Source organism: Sinohyriopsis cumingii, chromosome 14 (assembly GCF_028554795.1).
Source record: "Sinohyriopsis cumingii isolate HCF-2022 chromosome 14, ASM2855479v2, whole genome shotgun sequence".
In the NCBI taxonomy this organism is placed as follows: domain Eukaryota; kingdom Metazoa; phylum Mollusca; class Bivalvia; order Unionida; family Unionidae; genus Sinohyriopsis; species Sinohyriopsis cumingii.
This window is the reverse complement of record NC_142974.1, coordinates 33,692,831-33,710,548: the sequence shown is the minus strand read 5'-3', so window position 1 is coordinate 33,710,548 and position 17,718 is coordinate 33,692,831. Positions and strand designations below refer to the sequence as shown.

The window sequence follows — 17,718 nt, the reverse complement described above, 5'->3', positions numbered from 1 at the left end:
TAACATTGTCAATAGGAGAGTGTATGCATATCAGTACCTGGTATTCCATAACATTGTAACATTGTCAGTAGGAGAGTGCATGCAGCAATGCCTGGTATTCCATAATATTGACACATTGTCAGTAGGAGAGTGTATGCATATCATTGCCTGGTATTCCTTAACATTGTCAATAGGAGAGTGTATGCATATCATTGCCTGGTATTCCATAACATTGTCAATAGGAGAGTGTATGCATATCAGTACCTGGTATTCCATAACATTGTCAATAGGAGAGTGTATGCATATCAGTACCTGGTATTCCATAACATTGTCAATAGGAGAGTGCATGCATATCAGTGCCTGGTATTCCATAACATTGTCAATAGGAGAGTGTATGCATATCAGTACCTGGTATTCCATAACATTGTAACATTGTCAGTAGGAGAGTGCATGCAGCAATGCCTGGTATTCCATAATATTGACACATTGTCAGTAGGAGAGTGTATGCATATCATTGCCTGGTATTCCTTAACATTGTCAATAGGAGAGTGTATGCATATCATTGCCTGGTATTCCATAACATTGTCAATAGGAGAGTGTATGCATATCAGTACCTGGTATTCCATAACATTGTCAATAGGAGAGTGTATGCATATCATTGCCTGGTATTCCATAACATTGTCAATAGGAGAGTCCATGCATATCATTGCCTGGTATTCCATAACATTGTCAATAGGAGAGTCCATGCATATCATTGCCTGGTATTCCATAACATTGTCAATAGGAGAGTGTATGCATATCATTGCCTGGTATTCCATAACATTGTCAATAGGAGAGTGTATGCATATCATTGCCTGGTATTCCATAACATTGTCAATAAGAGAGTGTATGCATATCATTGCTTGGTATTCCATAACATTGTCAATAGGAGAGTGTATGCATATCATTGCCAGTTTTAATGGTAGAGGAAGAACCTGGGAAAACCCCCGGAAAGAACCACAGACCCACAAGAAGCTACTGACAAGCAATCGCACATACCCACATTGGCTGAATCCGAGACTCGAACCCATGCAGACAGAGGTGAGATGGCAGTGATCTGTAATGGAGAGTGCTTTAGACCACTCAGCCACTCACAGCCCACCTGGTATTGCATAATATTGTCACATTGTCAGTAGGAGAGTGTATGTAGCGATGCCTGGTATTGCATAATATTGTCACATTGTCAGTAGGAGAGTGTATGTAGCGATGCCTGGTATTGCATAATATTGTCACATTGTCAGTAGGAGAGTGTATGTAGCGATGCCTGGTATTGCATAATATTGACACATTGTCAGTAGGAGAGTGTATGTAGCGATGCCTGGTATTGCATAATATTGACACATTGTCAGTAGGAGAGTGTATGTAGCGATGCCTGGTATTGCATAATATTGTCACTTTGTCAGTAGGAGAGTGTATGTAGCGATGCCTGGTATTGCATAATATTGTCACATTGTCAGTAGGAGAGTGTATGTAGCGATGCCTGGTATTGCATAATATTGACACATTGTCAGTAGGAGAGTGTATGTAGCGATGCCTGGTATTGCATAATATTGACACATTGTCAGTAGGAGAGTGTATGTAGCGATGCCTGGTATTGCATAATATTGTCACATTGACATATCATCAATAGAAAGATGCATGCAACAATGTCTGGCAGTGATGGGAATCAGAAGTTCATAATTGATCATCGGTTCCACACAACTTATTGATAATCAATTATAATTGGTTACTACAAGTATAAAAAAAATCTTTTTTAAAGAGTTATAACTTTGTTCAAGAGTTCAAAATGTTAATAAATGTACACGAGTAATATATATATATATATATATATATATATATATATATATATATATATATATATATATATATACTTTAAACTCATAAAAATATTTCATTTTTATTGTGTTTTATCATTTTTGTTCTACAACTTTGTTAAATGAAAGCAACTTTCTTTGGCTTATCAGTTTTATGAATGACTATTGCAACCAGAACATTTTTATTCATATGTGATTTGTCTATTGTTGAAAGTATAGAAGGACATGCTTTTCTTGCTTGTCATTATTTGCTAATACTACAATGAAAGCAGTTTAGATTTTAACAAAAAAAAACATGCCAATTAATTTTTTTCTTCAGATTTATTAACTGAACAAATTCATCAGAAAATCATGTAATTATGTAAAGATCGAACATCTAAAAGTTTGTCTAAAATGTTATCAATATTAAACAAACTCAAAAGTTTGACAAATCATGTCATTTTTCTGAGTACAGATTATTGCACTAACGATGAACCAATAATCCACATTTTACATTTTAAACTGAAACAAAACACAAAAAATGTTTACATTTATTAACTTGACAGTTTTACAGCAAAGTCTTTCTAAATCATTATAGATTTAAAATAACTAAGACTAGAATTCTTAAAACTAGATCAAAATGTTAGCCATATTACAAGTTAAAAAGAAGGTACAATCAAATACAAACCAAAGATGATACCGGAATACTTGGGTACTCCTGAGCTAGTAAGCTAAGATGGGGGTAGAACTGGTTGTTTTGTTTCCACCACTGTAACATTTTGAGATTGGTATCAAGTGGAGCAGCAACTAGATATCTGGAAACCTCCTGTTGGATGACATCTGCTATTGGCTGCTGACTTTCACCAAGGCAAACAACATCTTGCAACCAATCATCCATGTCAACATTGACCTTTTCTTTCTTGTTTGGTGGACTATGTGTAACAGTTTTATCATTGTCATCTCTGACATTTAGTAGTGATGGTACTATTGGTAGAGGTGGCAATGTGTTGGAAGGCTATTCATCACTAGTCCCTGGCTCCACTTGGACATTCACTTTGACATCAGCCATATCAAGAGCAACCTTCAAAAGCAGTGCATATCCAGCTGCTATCTCACTGTCAGGTAGAAACTCAAGATCCTTTGTAGTATGATTCAATAAACAGCCCAGCAGAGTTAGATCTTCGTCCTTTGTTATATTGTCAAGTTCTTGTAACATTATAACATTAAGTTCGACAGTCGGAGGTAGATCATTAACATTTGTTTTTGGCAAGTTTAAGAAGTATTGGTATAACTTTATGATGGGTTGGTGATTTGTCTCTGCAAACTCTGTTGCATTCAAGAACGGTGAGAGAACTTCCACAAGTTTTTCACCCAATGCTTGTTCGTCAAATGTATAGACATAATTTTTCAATTTTGCAGCTGCTGACTTGCTTATGTTTGGGTCACTGATAATAGCCATAATAACAGGTGTCTGCCAAGCAGTCATTCAAGCATGTCATGAGTGCTATTCCATCTAGTCAGAACTTTCATCTTGAGCTTGTGTCCTCTAGCACCTACGTCAATTAGTAACTGCTACTTACTTATTAGCAAATCATTTCTGCTTGTGCTTTGATGGAAAAAGGTCATAAGTTTGCACCCCTTTGCAATGATTTGTGACAGTTCTGGTATAGCTAAAGCTTTTTTCACAATATGGTTGATTCTGTGACCATAACAACCAAACTGAGTCCAATGAAGAAAATTAAATGCCGTTATCTCATTGGCTGCATTATCAGTGACTCCTTTATCTCATTGGCTGCATTATCAGTGACTCCAGTTGGTGTTTTAGACTCATAACATCATGAGTAACAACTATGACAAGAACTTCATGCCATTCCTCTTTCACTTTTTTCTCAGCCTGGTCTTTCTTCTCAGCTAGTTTGGAGGACACTGATTTACAACCTGGAATTTCATACCTGAAAATGTAAAGTTTGAAACATTTAGTCTTGGTAGTCAACAAGACAGGGCATACACGTACCTTGAATCTTCCTTGTAAAATCCGAAGTATGTCCAAACAATTACAGTGTGACACTGTTAGACTTTGTTTTACATCCAAGTGAGTTTCCACCTGCTGTGAGCCCTTGAGGAATCCAACAGCTGGTCAGGTAGAAGCCACTTCATTACACCTGTGGAGTTGATTATAACTTATACCTAGTAAAAGTAGAAAAGCCTGATTATGAATATTGTGCCTTATGTCACTTAACTACACTTGACTGCACCTTTAATTTGCATGAGTCTAATATGGTCAATCACCTTTCCATATACATTTACATATATATGTTGTTATGGGTCCAGATTGCACAAAATATTAATGTTGAGGGGTCCAACAAAGTTGTTTGGTTTAAAGGTGTCCATATTGAAATTTCATCCAAACCACTCAAATCAGTTTTAGAAAAGTTTGCCATACATTTTTAAGACAATAAGTGCAAGTGGAAATATGTCCTTATGATACAGATACCCTCTGTCAGTACAGTAAAACTGAAGGGTAAAGTTTTTTAGCAAACTAAGGCAAGAATTCTGTTGAATTTTGATGTCGGTGAAAATGTACTTCTATAAAGTCTCATACTGAAATTCAGACAATGAAGTCCATTAGAAATGAAGTCCATTTGAAATGAAGTCTGTTTGAAATGAAGTCCGTTTGAAATTATTGAGCAGAAATAGAAGGGATTGGTCAGAATGGGATGGGAACGATGTGTAATGCTATGTTATGTCCCCTGCATAGATTGGGTAGGGGTGCTGGATGAGATGGATGCAAGGGAACAGAATGGGACAGGATAGCTAAACATGTGTAATGCTATGTTATGTTACCTTCAGAAATGGTACATAAAAAACAGACCAATGTTCTTTGTGAACTGGAAACAGCATGGACCCATATTTCTTGTCATATAATGCACCAGAAGATCATAAACTATGTACCCTGGCTTATCAGTACTTTATGTACTGGCATATTGGGGTCTACATTATCCATCATTGGGAGAAAGTTTAAGCAGTAGATATAGTCATATAATAACTTCAGATAATATATACGGAGTTAACATTCAGAGAAGGGACAGTAAATGTTTATTTGTATTAGTGACTGCTTGGGACAGTTCAGGTCAGAAAATTATTTCCACAATGGTATTGTTTGGTGCATGAGTGTATGTGCCATTTGATAGAGCAGCCATTAGTGGTCTGTTATTTGTCCCTAATCAGCCAGGTAATCTAACTGATACATACATTCTGGCAAGAAACATTTTCAACCACCCCCAGGCATGGTGCTTAGTTGTGTATGCCAGTTGACTGACAATCACTGGTTGGTTATTGTCTATCCAACGCAGAGCAATGATTGTACAAAAAGGAGGTCTGGGAGACAAACACAAAGATATAATGTCTTTATTGTTGAAGGTTCAGTTATAATTAGGTTAACAATTATCTGCTATTTAATGAGCTGATATCTTTGAAAAATAATTTAAGATAAAGTATAATGATTGACTGCTGACACAATTGAAATGATCACAGTGACAAATATAAATTTTAATACATGTGCTCATTTAAAGATAAAAGAAGTGGTTAGTCATTTTTGTCTTCAAGAATACAATACACCTTTTCAAATTATTAATTGAATCTGATGTTTATTTTGGCATTAAAATATGGCAATACTTCAAGAAATTGGCGATATTATTGTACAAAATTTTAATAGCCACACCATGATCATGTTCTCTCCAAACTTGTAATACAGCAGTACAGTGAGGGTACTTTGTATCTCCCTTGAACAGAATTACCATGAGGATACAGTTATAACATGTTATAGTGAGGGCAAAGCATTATACCAAGGGTAGCTTTTGTCTCACTTGTAGAGCATTATCATGAAGGCATAATTATTGTCACCGCTAAACAGCAATATATAGAGGGGTTGTTATTGTTTCCCCATAGCAGTATTATAGTGTGGGTATAGTTATTGTCTGCCCTGACTAATATTAATAATAATAATAAATAATAATAAAGTTTTTTATTGTATGAGGGTGACACAACTAATATCCCTTTGTACAAAGACTAATCTCCCTTGTGGCCCTCAATTATCAAACATATCTGCAGGCAAATAAATAAAATTCCGATGAGAAACAAACATCATACAAAATGGATTGTTGTATACAAGAGCAATTAAGTATGTATTCAGCACACAGGGCATTGTGTACACCAACATGAAAACACATACACATGTAAACATCCAGAAACACACACAGACACACACACACATAAATATATTGTTTTAGATTTTATATTTCTCAATTGCCTCTGGAAACCTTGTTGATGCACACATAATAGTCAAAAGGTATTGGTTACCTGACTTGGTCTTCGGTAAGGGACCAACACAATCTACCATAATTCTACAAAATGGTTCATCAAAGGCAGGAATAGGTTGTAGATGAGCCTTGGGAATTTTCTGATTTGTTTTCCTACCATTTGACAGGTATGACAAGATCTACAGTATTTACAAACATCACTTTTGATTTTTGGTGAACAGAAGTGAGATAAGATCTTGTGACAAGTTTTATTGATCCCTAAATGACCAGCCAGTGGAGTTTCATGGGCCAGACTAAGTATTTCCTGTCTGTAAGATTTTGGAACTAAAATTTTATAGTTACCTGACCACTTGTCACAGCAGGTACTTTGGGAGGTCACCATTTTCTCATAAGAATTCCAATTTTAATGAAATAACAGACAGGAACTTTGGTAGCTTCAGTTTCACTAATGGCTTTTTGAAACAAACAGGAGATCTGAAGATATTTTTCTGCTCGACAACAAGTGGTTGTTCTTTAACACCCTGGTTATAAAAAAGAGAATGAGTCTTTAAAAGAGGATCATTGTGATCAATACCTTCTGATTGATCCAAACAAGGAGTGAAAGTGACCTCATCCAAAGCCTGACCAATATATGTGTCAGCTAAAGGAATACTTTCCTGATCAACATTATTCTTACAGGGTATCCCCCAGGGGTGTAAAATTGATGGTACAAAAAAAAACTTGGTGTCATAACTGGGGGTCAAATAAAAATGTGGGGGTCAAAAATGTACAGACACATTTTCATATGACTCGTACTTTTTCAGCTTGAAATAGGATGTTGCAACTTGCACAACATACTCTCTCTCTCTCTCTAAACATGCAAATAAACCAACATTCACAATTAACAAACAAATGCATTGTCCATTCAAAGAATAATTTTATTAGTTCATTTTTCTTTTAAAGTCGTACTTTTACAGTCTCCTGAAGCAATATTATAGCCCAACACATTACATATAAGCCAATACAAAAGCCAAATAAATATTTTTAACCAAATGGGAGTTAATTTGCTGCCTTTCATAAAATGTGTACTATCCTAGGTTTTATTGTACTTCGTCCTATAACACATTTATCCAAATATCAAGGAGGATAATGTTTCGTCTTCTTTCTAATAAGTTACACTTGAACTTTAAGATCTTTCTTTTATTGCAGCAAAAGTTAAAAACCAACAAAATCTGCAATGACCCGCTGACTTTGTAATCCAAATAACACATTTGTCTCTGCAAGTTTACTGATTTCTTTGTTGTGAAATAATATCTTAGGTTATAATGTGTTCTTCAGATATCTTATGGCAAATGAGGGCAGATTTTTTAAAATTCTAAAATCCTGTCATGAAAGGATTATTCGCTTTTGCAGTCTTTGCAATCACGTGATCAGAAGTCACACCAGTAATCATAATGAATGTGCCGTATTCCAGTCAAGGGAATTATTTTCTCCATTTTTTAATTAAAGTTAGATCCACAGTTAATCTTTTCAGTTCTGCTTCTTTCACTTTCTTTGCTAATGCTTTTTAGTGCATGACGTTTTAATCTGGAGATCACTTTTTAGAGCAACAAGCCTTGATGTTAAATATCTAGATGACAGCTTGCTGAGCTCGATGGAAATCGCGAGAAGCTCACAAGATTAAGGGAAGCTACTCTGTCATAACATTGCCTGTGCTAGTCTGGATCATTGTTTTATATGTTACACTTTGCTATATGAATAGAGGAATGCAAGGCAAACAAAGCGGGGAACCAGTCAGTGCCTATACTTGAAGTATATATGATGCCATCCATCGTCCAATGCATTGGGTATTAAATAAATCCTGATCATATTACAAAAATCCTTTGCGTCAAAAAGTGCACGGCAACAAAATGTGTGCGTCAATTTTCTCCAGCATGCGTCCCTGACTCACAGATGTGCCTAAAGGGAAACACTGATTCTTAAGAGCTTTCTTTGCCATAGCTCTGGTAACTGCACAAGCTAGGTAAAAATCAGAATTCTTATTCAGTTGGATCGACTTTCTGATCCAAACAAGGCTTGTCATTTACAAGTGGAATTACCACAACCTTGTCTCTAGCTAGGCCATTGTCTAGTAATAAATAAATGCCCTCAATGGGTAAAGCATATCATACACTGTTCTGACTGTTATGGGTCCTGAGACTGGAGAGGAACATTAACAAAGCTGCACTCTACTCCCTGAATAAGAACACTCTTATTAGAACAAGACTTATCAGAAAAAGGCAAAGTACCTAACAATAAAAGATTCTGTGAAGCTTCCGTGTCCCTTAAAAGTTTAATATGGATGGGATTGGCCAAATCACCCAAGAGTGATATAGAACCCTTCAATATGAATGGTTCATAATTCTCCATAATCAAATCAGACTGGGGTTTGTTAGCCCCAACAAATGTATTGCTTTCAGTACATGACCCTGACCATGACCTCTTAGAAATAAGAGCATTTGGAATAGGTCTGTATTGATTTTGATGCCTATTTTTCAATTTTAAGCAATCAGAAATGACATGTCCTTTCTTCTTGCAATAGGTAAACGTAGGAAGAGACAAGGATCTTTGATCAAGCCTATCTGAAGCTTGATTTTTAAAAGTTGTGCCAGATTGAGATTCAAAAGGGCTTGTATTAGGCTGACATACTTTTCTGCCAGAAGACTACTGAGTGGAAGATTTGCCTATAACAGGAACTTTATGAGTTCGAGTCCCAGCAAAATCCAAAATGGAAGGAGATGACATATGCTATAGCCAGTATAGTGCTGATGTATCTACAGTTCTTTGTTGTACCACGGAAAATATTATTCTGGTGTTTGAATTCTGAATAATATTTTAATAAATGTCTTTGTTCAAGAATTCTGTATGAGCACTTAAATATTCGCAGGTAAAATAATTAATATCCTAGAATCCGAAAAATATGAATAAAAATTAAAGTATTAAGCTCCAACTGGTCACACAGAAAAAAAACACCACTTTGACGTCAAAGTGTTTAAAAGTCCAACTAAATATATTTCTCAATACATCACAATTAAATCTGACTACTGCGCAATTCTGGTTAAAGTCACATACACCCAGTACAACCTCAATTCCACCCGATAAATCCCACATTAAGAATGAATTAAAAAAATTAAAAAATTGTTTACTTCAACTCTTACTAGTTCTGTATCAAGGTCAGGAATTAGGTCAGTATTAAGATACAAAGTTCTAATATTAGGTGTTTATGAAAAAACAGTCTGGTCAGATTAATTTCTGGAAAATGTCAAATTCCAGTTAACAAAATTGCATTACTATAACATGTAATTGAATTTTAAAAAAATTAAAACTAACATAAACAATTAAATCAAATATACATAACAACCTTGTTGCTAAGAATGAAGTGTTCACCAAGCCTGGCTGAAATTCCTTGTGTGTGTCTTGCTAAGAATAACTGTTCACCAAGCCTGGCTGAAATTCCTTGTGTGTGTGTGTTGCTAAGAATAAACTGTTCACCAAGCCTGGCTGAAATTCCTAGTGTGTGTGTTTCTAAGAATAAACTTAAATTCCTAATGCAGATATATGCATGTAGAGAACAGCATTAACTCCAGGACAATAGGCCTACAAGCATTGCTTCTTTTATTTGTGGAGGTTGTCCTTTATCCTTGTTGGTCTATGTTGCCAGCATGAGTGGTGATATGTGACTCCAAAACTGCCGTATTCATCTATGTATTCATTTCTCAGGAACTGCCATATTCATCTATGTATTCATTTCTCAGGAACTGCTATATTTATCTATGTATTCATTTCTCAGGAACTGCTATATTTATCTATGTATTCATTTCTCAGGAACTGCTATATTCATCTATGTATACATTGCTCAGACAAATGTATTCATTTGTGTTCATTATGGACACCTGTAGCAGACAGCCACTTTGCAAGCATTACTAGTAGAGTGTAGAGAACAGACATGATTGCAATATCTACTTTCATAATGGGCAAGCACCTTTTCACCCATGTCAACCAAGCAGTGTATGCCTGTGAGAAGTCCAATGCAATTTAGGTAAAGTAACCATTCAACCCCTTTTTTATGTAAGATTACCATTCAACCCCTTTTTTAGGTAAAGTAACCATTCAACCCCTTTTTTAGGTAAAGTAACCATTCAACCCCTTTTTTAGGTAAAGTAACCATTCAACCCCAGTCTGTCACTCAGTGAGGCAATGATGGACAACTATTATGACTATTCTTTTGATGGTTAAAATGTGGAAAACTCTTTATAACATTTCAGTGACATATATGTAATAATCCAGTTCTTTACTGGCGTGTACACATGATTTTTTCAGGTATATTTTTCTTTGTTTTATTGTGAGCAAATTTGAGCCATATATTTTCTTTTTCACTTTTATTAAGATTGTCAAAATTATATTTTTTTAAATTCCTTGTCCTTGTGATTGTTTGCTAAGAGCATCTGTGAGTAAATGTTCATGTGAATCATCTCTTTCATCATTGCGTTTTACATCAGAATGATTTTGCCCCATCGCTGGTGACTTCAGTCCCAAACAGAAATAGTTTGATCCTTGCTTAGGTGGCATGTGGGATAACTCCGCTTATCAGATTGTCATTTTATTAATTACTGTAATCCAGAATATTCTTACATTCCTGAAAGTCTATGAATTAAATAAATGTTACATATTTTGGACAATATTTGTTGATATGTCAATAAAAACTAAATACATAATACATGTAGGGTCCAAAAGGGCCGAAATTGGGCCCCAAATCACACTGTGAATGGATCCCAGTCCTAATGTAAATTGTTTTAAAATGCAGATTTCCAGTACTTGCTATCTCATATCATTAAAAGTATCCCCAAATGATGAGATGATGGGCCCATACCATTCTCAGTCACTCAAGGAAAAGCACTGCCTCAGACCTCTAAAGCATATAGAACGTGTGATCATTTCTTTGTGCATTTTCAAAACTATCATTATCTCAAAAACTTGGGAATTAATGCATTATTTTTATTTTAAAAATCTTACTGGTTGCAGGAACGGATCCCATTTTCTCAGGTGAATGATGACTTCTGTGATTGCAAAGACTCCTCAGATGAACCAGGCACTGCAGCATGTCCAAATTCAACGTAAGTAATTTGATCCACAAATGAACCAGGCACTGCAATATGTCCAAATTCAACGTAAGTAATTGGATCCACAAATGAACCAGGTACTGCGATATGGCCAAATTCAACGTAAGTAATTGGATCCTCCAATGAACCAGGCACTGTGATATGTTCAAATTCAATGTAAGTAATTGGATCCTCCAATGAACCAGGCACTGCGATATGTACAAATTCAACGTAAGTAATTGGATCCTCCAGTGAACCAGGCACTGCAATATGTACAAATTCAATGTAAGTACATGTAATTGGATCCTCAAATGAACCAGGCACTGCGATATGTCCAAATTCAACGTAAGTAATTGGATCCTCCAATGAACCAGGCACTGCGATATGTACAAATTCAACGTAAGTAAGTGGATCCTCCAATGAACCAGGCACTGCGATATGTACAAATTATATGTAAGTACATGTAATTGAATCCTCAAATGAACCAGGCACTGCGATATGTCCAAATTCTACATAAGTAATTGGATCCACAAATGAACCAGGCACTGCGATATGTCCAAATTCAACATAAGTAATTGGATCCACAAATGAACCAGGCACTGCGATATGTCCAAATTCAACATAAGTAATTGGATCCACAAATGAACCAGGCACTGCGATATGTACAAATTCAACGTAAGTAATTGGATCCTCCAGTGAACCAGGCTCTGCAATATGTCCAAATTCAACATAAGTAATCCACAAATGAACCAGGCACTGCGATATTTCCAAATTCTGTGTAAGTAATTGCATCCACAAATGAACCAGGCACTGCGATATTTTCAAATTCTATATAAGTAATTTGATCCTCAATTGAGCCAAACTCTGCAGCATTTCTGAGATCTATATCAGTAATTTACTCAAAATAATTTTCTTTGCTGATTAAGAAAGTTATGCAATACATCTACCAGTACAACTACCTTCTATGAGCCACTCAAGCAGCAAAAGAATTTATGTATATAATGTACAGGGTGGGAGTCGGGAATTTGAAGGAATTCAGTCTCATTCAGCTAGACCTCTTGCCCTGCTCTAAGGTCTATTCCAAATGCAGGTCTGGTAAAACAATATAACTTAGTTTTCATTGTAATGTCAGAATGAAGCTTTCACAATACATGTATTTGGAAAGTGATTTGATTGGGTGATGAGATAAAGTGACATAATCTGATTGGCTAATGAGATGGCAGGTGACACAGTATGACATTGTAATAATGAGATAACATGGCATAAACAATGGCTATTTAAGACACATATTGAATCAGCATCTGTTTTTATAAAAGCTGTTTAATGACATCCTTTTAAGTGTAGAGTAAAGGTTTGTACTGAATTTCCTTCTGTTGGTAACAGGAGTCAGTAAAAATGTTACCAGGCCTATGTAAGGCATAGATTTCACTAATTGAACAAAACTAAAACAGTTAGAATATAAGTGAAATACAATATAGAATCTGGTTGAAGATGTATAAAAATAGGTATAATAAAGGTACAATATAACATGCAGTCTGATTAAGCAAGAGTAAAATGAACTTGAATTTAAGTGAAATGTAATTATGGTTTTGATAATTTAGACCAGTGGTTCCCATTCGATTTTGGCTGCAATCCAAAAATAATTTTTTTAAATCTCACAACCATGTTTCTACATTTTGATAAATTTTGTCACCTCCCAAAAGATCCTGGTGACCTACTACAACCATCCAGAATGTGCTCGCAACCTGACCTGTGGGTTGGAAACTGGCCAACCCAAAATTTTAAATGTAAACACACACAGGGGAAAAGCCAAGTATATTTTTACCATGTAATCCTAAATGTTGCAAATTATTTTTTTTTATTTTTTTTTTAAATGATAAGTATGAAATTTACAGTAGTGTAAAAAAAAGAACATACAGGTGTGAATGGGTCATGACCTAGGGGTTGGGAACTAGAGAATTAGACCATGCCTGCATGGTGGGGCATGTAGGAAGTTACAGTAATTTAGGAACAATTAAGGGAGCTAGGTCTGTGCTTTTTTGACAGTTAAGGGAGCTTGGGCTGTGCTTTGCTATCAGTGAAGGGGGCTTAGACTGTACTTTGTTTGCAAGGAAGATGGATGTAAGAGGTTAAAATTTGCTTCTTACATTCATGACAATAACTTCCTTTGTACAAAAGAATGTCATGCAAATTTAAAATGTGAAACAGAACCAGTCATATGAGTTTAAAATGTTAAACAGAACCAGTCATATGGTTTCAAAATGTGAGACAAAACTAGTCAATGACAATATCATTATAATACTGGTCATGAGAGTAAGAAAGTATACTGCCTTATTGTGAGGTTACGTCATAATGAAGTACATGATACATGTATGGATAATTTGACTACCACTTAATGAAATGGGCTCCATGATAATACCTGCCTTACAAGAAGAACAGTTTAATTATAAACAATGGCCATAGAGTGAGGGTATGTTGTACATAGTTTTCATTTGATTTAAATTTTATACTCAGATTTGTGTTTTTGGTACAGTAACAACCCAGAACTAACTATATGTATGTATATTTGACTCCCATTTGGGGAATTTTTGAAGTCAGTTTAATTGTGTTCTCATGCTCTCATACCTTTTTATATTTTATAAGACTTTCTTTTTGCTGTATTTGTGCTTTATTTTGTATAATCTGATGCATGTTGTGTTCACAATTAAATGAAATTGAACATTGACAGGTGGGTGGGAAATGAAAGCCCTGAAAGTCTATACAGTTGATAAAATTATATTGATTGCCTGTGCTTACCATTCAGTTTCTTCTTTCTCTGATATAGGTTTTATTGTACATTCCAACTCCACAATAAAATTCCAAAACCACTGCCACCAAGCAGAGTGAATGATGGGATATGTGACTGCTGTGATGGAAGTGATGAATGGATCAGAGCCAGGGTGCCTGAATGGATCATTCAGTTAGGTGCGTGCACTCATTGCTTCATCACATGTGCTTTACAGGCATGAAATAATTTTAATTACCCATTGTTTGGTCATATGTGCTTGACAGGCATGGAATAATTGTAATCACCTGGTGCTAGGTCACATGTGCTTGACATACATGGAATAATTATAATCACCTGGTGCTAGGTCACATGTGCTTGACAGACATGGAATAATTATAATCACCCAGTGCTTGGTTGCATGGGGTTAACAAGCATGGAATAATTATCACCAGTGCTTGGTCACATGGGGTTGACAAGTATGGAGTAGCTGTAGTCACCCAGTACTTGGTCACATGGGGTTGACAAGCATGGAGTAATTGTAGTCACCCAGTAGTTGATTGCATGGGGTTGACAAGCATGGAATAATAAATCGCCTAGTACTTGGTCACACAGTATTGCCAGGAATGGAATAATAAATCACCCAGTACTTGGTCACATGGTGTTGACAGGCATGGAATAATAAATCACCTAGTACTTGGTCACACAGTATTGACAGGAATGGAATAATAAATCACCCAGTACTTGGTCACATGGTGTTGACAGGCATGGAATAATAAATCACCTAGTACTTGGTCACACAGTATTGACAGGAATGGAATAATAAATCACCCAGTACTTGGTCACATGGTGTTGACAGGCATGGAATAATAAATCACCTAGTACTTGGTCACACAGTATTGACAGGAATGGAATAATAAATCACCCAGTATTTGGTCACATGGTGTTGACAGGCATGGAATAATAAATCACCTAGTACTTGGTCACACAGTATTGCCAGGAATGGAATAATAAATCACCCAGTACTTGATCACATGGTGTTGACAGGCATGGAAAAACAAATCACCCAGTACAGTGTGACCCTGCTATAGCACACTCCGTTATGACACAAATTTAGATATAACATGGTCATGGCATGGCTCCCAAAATTTCATATACATGTATTTTTCTCGTACACAAAAATTTTTTTTTTTTAAGAGTATGAAAAAACATAAAAGGTTTATCATTTTGGGGAAGAGATCACGTATAAATAATACAAGATGATTGTGGCATAGCTTCTGAAATTTTATATGTATTTGTCTCGTACATGAAAAAATATTTTTTTCTTGTTATAAGTACGAAAAATAAAGTTTATTCTGGGATCGCACAGGGCTTCGCCAATGTCTCTAACTTGTATTTTTCCTTATTGGCAGCAAATATACCATCTGGCGATTTTTTTTATTGGCAACATTGTTGGCTGTTTAAACTTGTATATACAACCATTGGTATGAAGTGGAGAAATTCAGAGGCTTCATGAAAGGAAGCTGCAAACTTGATATAAAATACACTGAAATTTATTTATTGTTACATAAACAAATTCTTTGTCCATATTTACAAACAATCTGAACAGTGCATTGTTATATCATAATCTGCTTATCTTGACATCTAGCATGAGTACTGTATGTTGTGAGATATCTGCTTTTTGTGTTGTTGACATTTCTGGTAACGGTGATCAACGGATGAGGCATTATCTCGTAATCTATCTTTCATCGGATTTTCAGCCACTTGATAGTAATTAATATATTTACACAGACTGACATTTGTATATGTATGGTAAGTAAAATTCCTCTTCTTTTCACTCAGAATTAAATCCTTAAGAACACTCACATTTTCTGTAATAATCCCTGTCATCAGACCAGAACACCTGTGTCTCTATCTTCCGTTGACCCTTTGTGAAATTTCTGATGCATGCATGGAAGGCAGCATCACTCTGCTACCACAGATGTAAAAAAAGAAAAAAAAGAACCCATTTTACTTGTTGGTCTGTTCAGTAAGCAGGGAGGAACAGTACCTAGAAGAGACCAAATGATGGCCAATTCCTTTTTAAAACTGTACCCAGATAAAACAGTTTGCTGAAATTTCAAAGGAAACAGATTACCTTTGAAGCACAGATTGTTATGAAAACGTGCTTAGCAAATGGAAACAAAAATCAGTCTCAATCATGCAGTACAATTATTTGATGTTGCTGCCACAATAAGAAATTGGCAGTTTTTTTTTGTTCTCCAAAGCTGTCCTTAAGTAGAGACTACAATAAGGCATGCACCTGTCATCAAAGAAAGCCAACTAAAATCTTCAATAATAACAAAGAACCTTTCTTCAGAGGAAGTCAGTACCAAACTTAAATAAAAGCAATGGAATCTAATGGATTTTTGCATTTTCTGATGTGACTGGAACACGTTAACTGTGCTATGAAAGTTTCCTTTTTTGCAGGGAAAAAGTTTATGCTTACAAACGCTACCAACAGCGGCTTAAAACACAAACTAACGTTTACCAACTTTGGACGTACTGAAAAGTAAATGTGCTTTGTCATCCATTTTGAGATTGTGCTGTTTTTCCACTGAATTGAGACCTATATGACTTGTGATGCAATTATTGAATATTTTAAATATGTGTGTGTGCATATTTTCGAAGGAATTGCTTGTATTGTGGATTCAGTGTATGTGATGAGATTCATGGGTGAGTACACGGTGTTGATACTCTATTCATGCTATACATTAAACATGTATATATAAACAGTATATACATATATGTACCAATTTGTGGTTCTCTAAATAAAGTAAAATATTATATATGCCTTCTCTGTTTTTACTACAGGTGTATTTCTCATTTAATATGCATCAATTTAAGATGGTAACTGTGCCTATAAAGCATGTATTTTACCACCCGCATTTATTACCTCCCCCCCTCCCCCCGCACATTTTTTATGGTACTTGCATCATTTTCTTCAGCTAACTTACCTGGCTGCTTATAACATGGTTCGGTCTATAACATGGTGGGGTTCTATGGCTCCCAACTACCGTGTTATAGTGAGGTCACACTGTACTTGGTCACATGGTGTTGACAGGAATGGAATAGTAAATGACCCAGTACTTGGTCACATGGTGTTGACAGGCATGGAGTAATAAATCAGCCAGTACTTGGTCACATGGTGTTAACAGGCATGGAAAATTTTGAATCCTCTGTAGTAGGTTATGGATATTTAAATAATCACAAATGGCTAGTGATCAGACATGTTTTGTAATGCCTAGTAATTATAATTGAATCATTGACATGTTCTGGAATGCCAAGTAATTATAATTGAATCAGTGACATGTTTTGTAATGCCTAGTAATTATAATTGAATCAGTGACATGATTTGGAATGCCTAGTAATTATAATGGAATCATTGATATGTTCTGGAATGCCAAGTAATTATAATTGAATCAGTGACATGTTTTGGAATGCGTAGTAATTATAATTGAATCAGTGGCATGTTTTGGAATGCCAAGTAATTACAATCGAATCAGTGGCATGTTTTGGAATGCCAAGTAATTATAACTGAATTAGTTACAACCAAAAGTGTGCTGTAATTTAGATCACTTAGTGATTATAACATTTTGTTTAATTTAAATTTACATATAATTTGAACTGGGATTATAATTTGTATATAAAGTTGAAAAAGTATTTGA

The 17,718-nt window shown here is 35.5% G+C and overlaps 1 protein-coding gene across 2 annotated transcripts in view; it reads left to right on the top strand.

Annotated features, from left to right (window-relative positions):
* LOC149783540 (uncharacterized) overlaps window positions 1-17,718 on the top strand; it is a 52,413-nt gene that overhangs the window by 12,279 nt on the left and 22,416 nt on the right. For both annotated transcript variants that reach the window (XR_016413623.1, XM_089931801.1), the window contains exons 3-4: window positions 11,171-11,262; window positions 14,072-14,211. Coding sequence is in view for 1 of the 2 variants with exons in the window: in XM_089931801.1 (XP_089787927.1) it covers window positions 11,171-11,262; window positions 14,072-14,211 (232 nt within the window). In the remaining variant the exon portion in view is untranslated. The remainder of the gene's footprint in view (window positions 1-11,170; window positions 11,263-14,071; window positions 14,212-17,718) is intronic.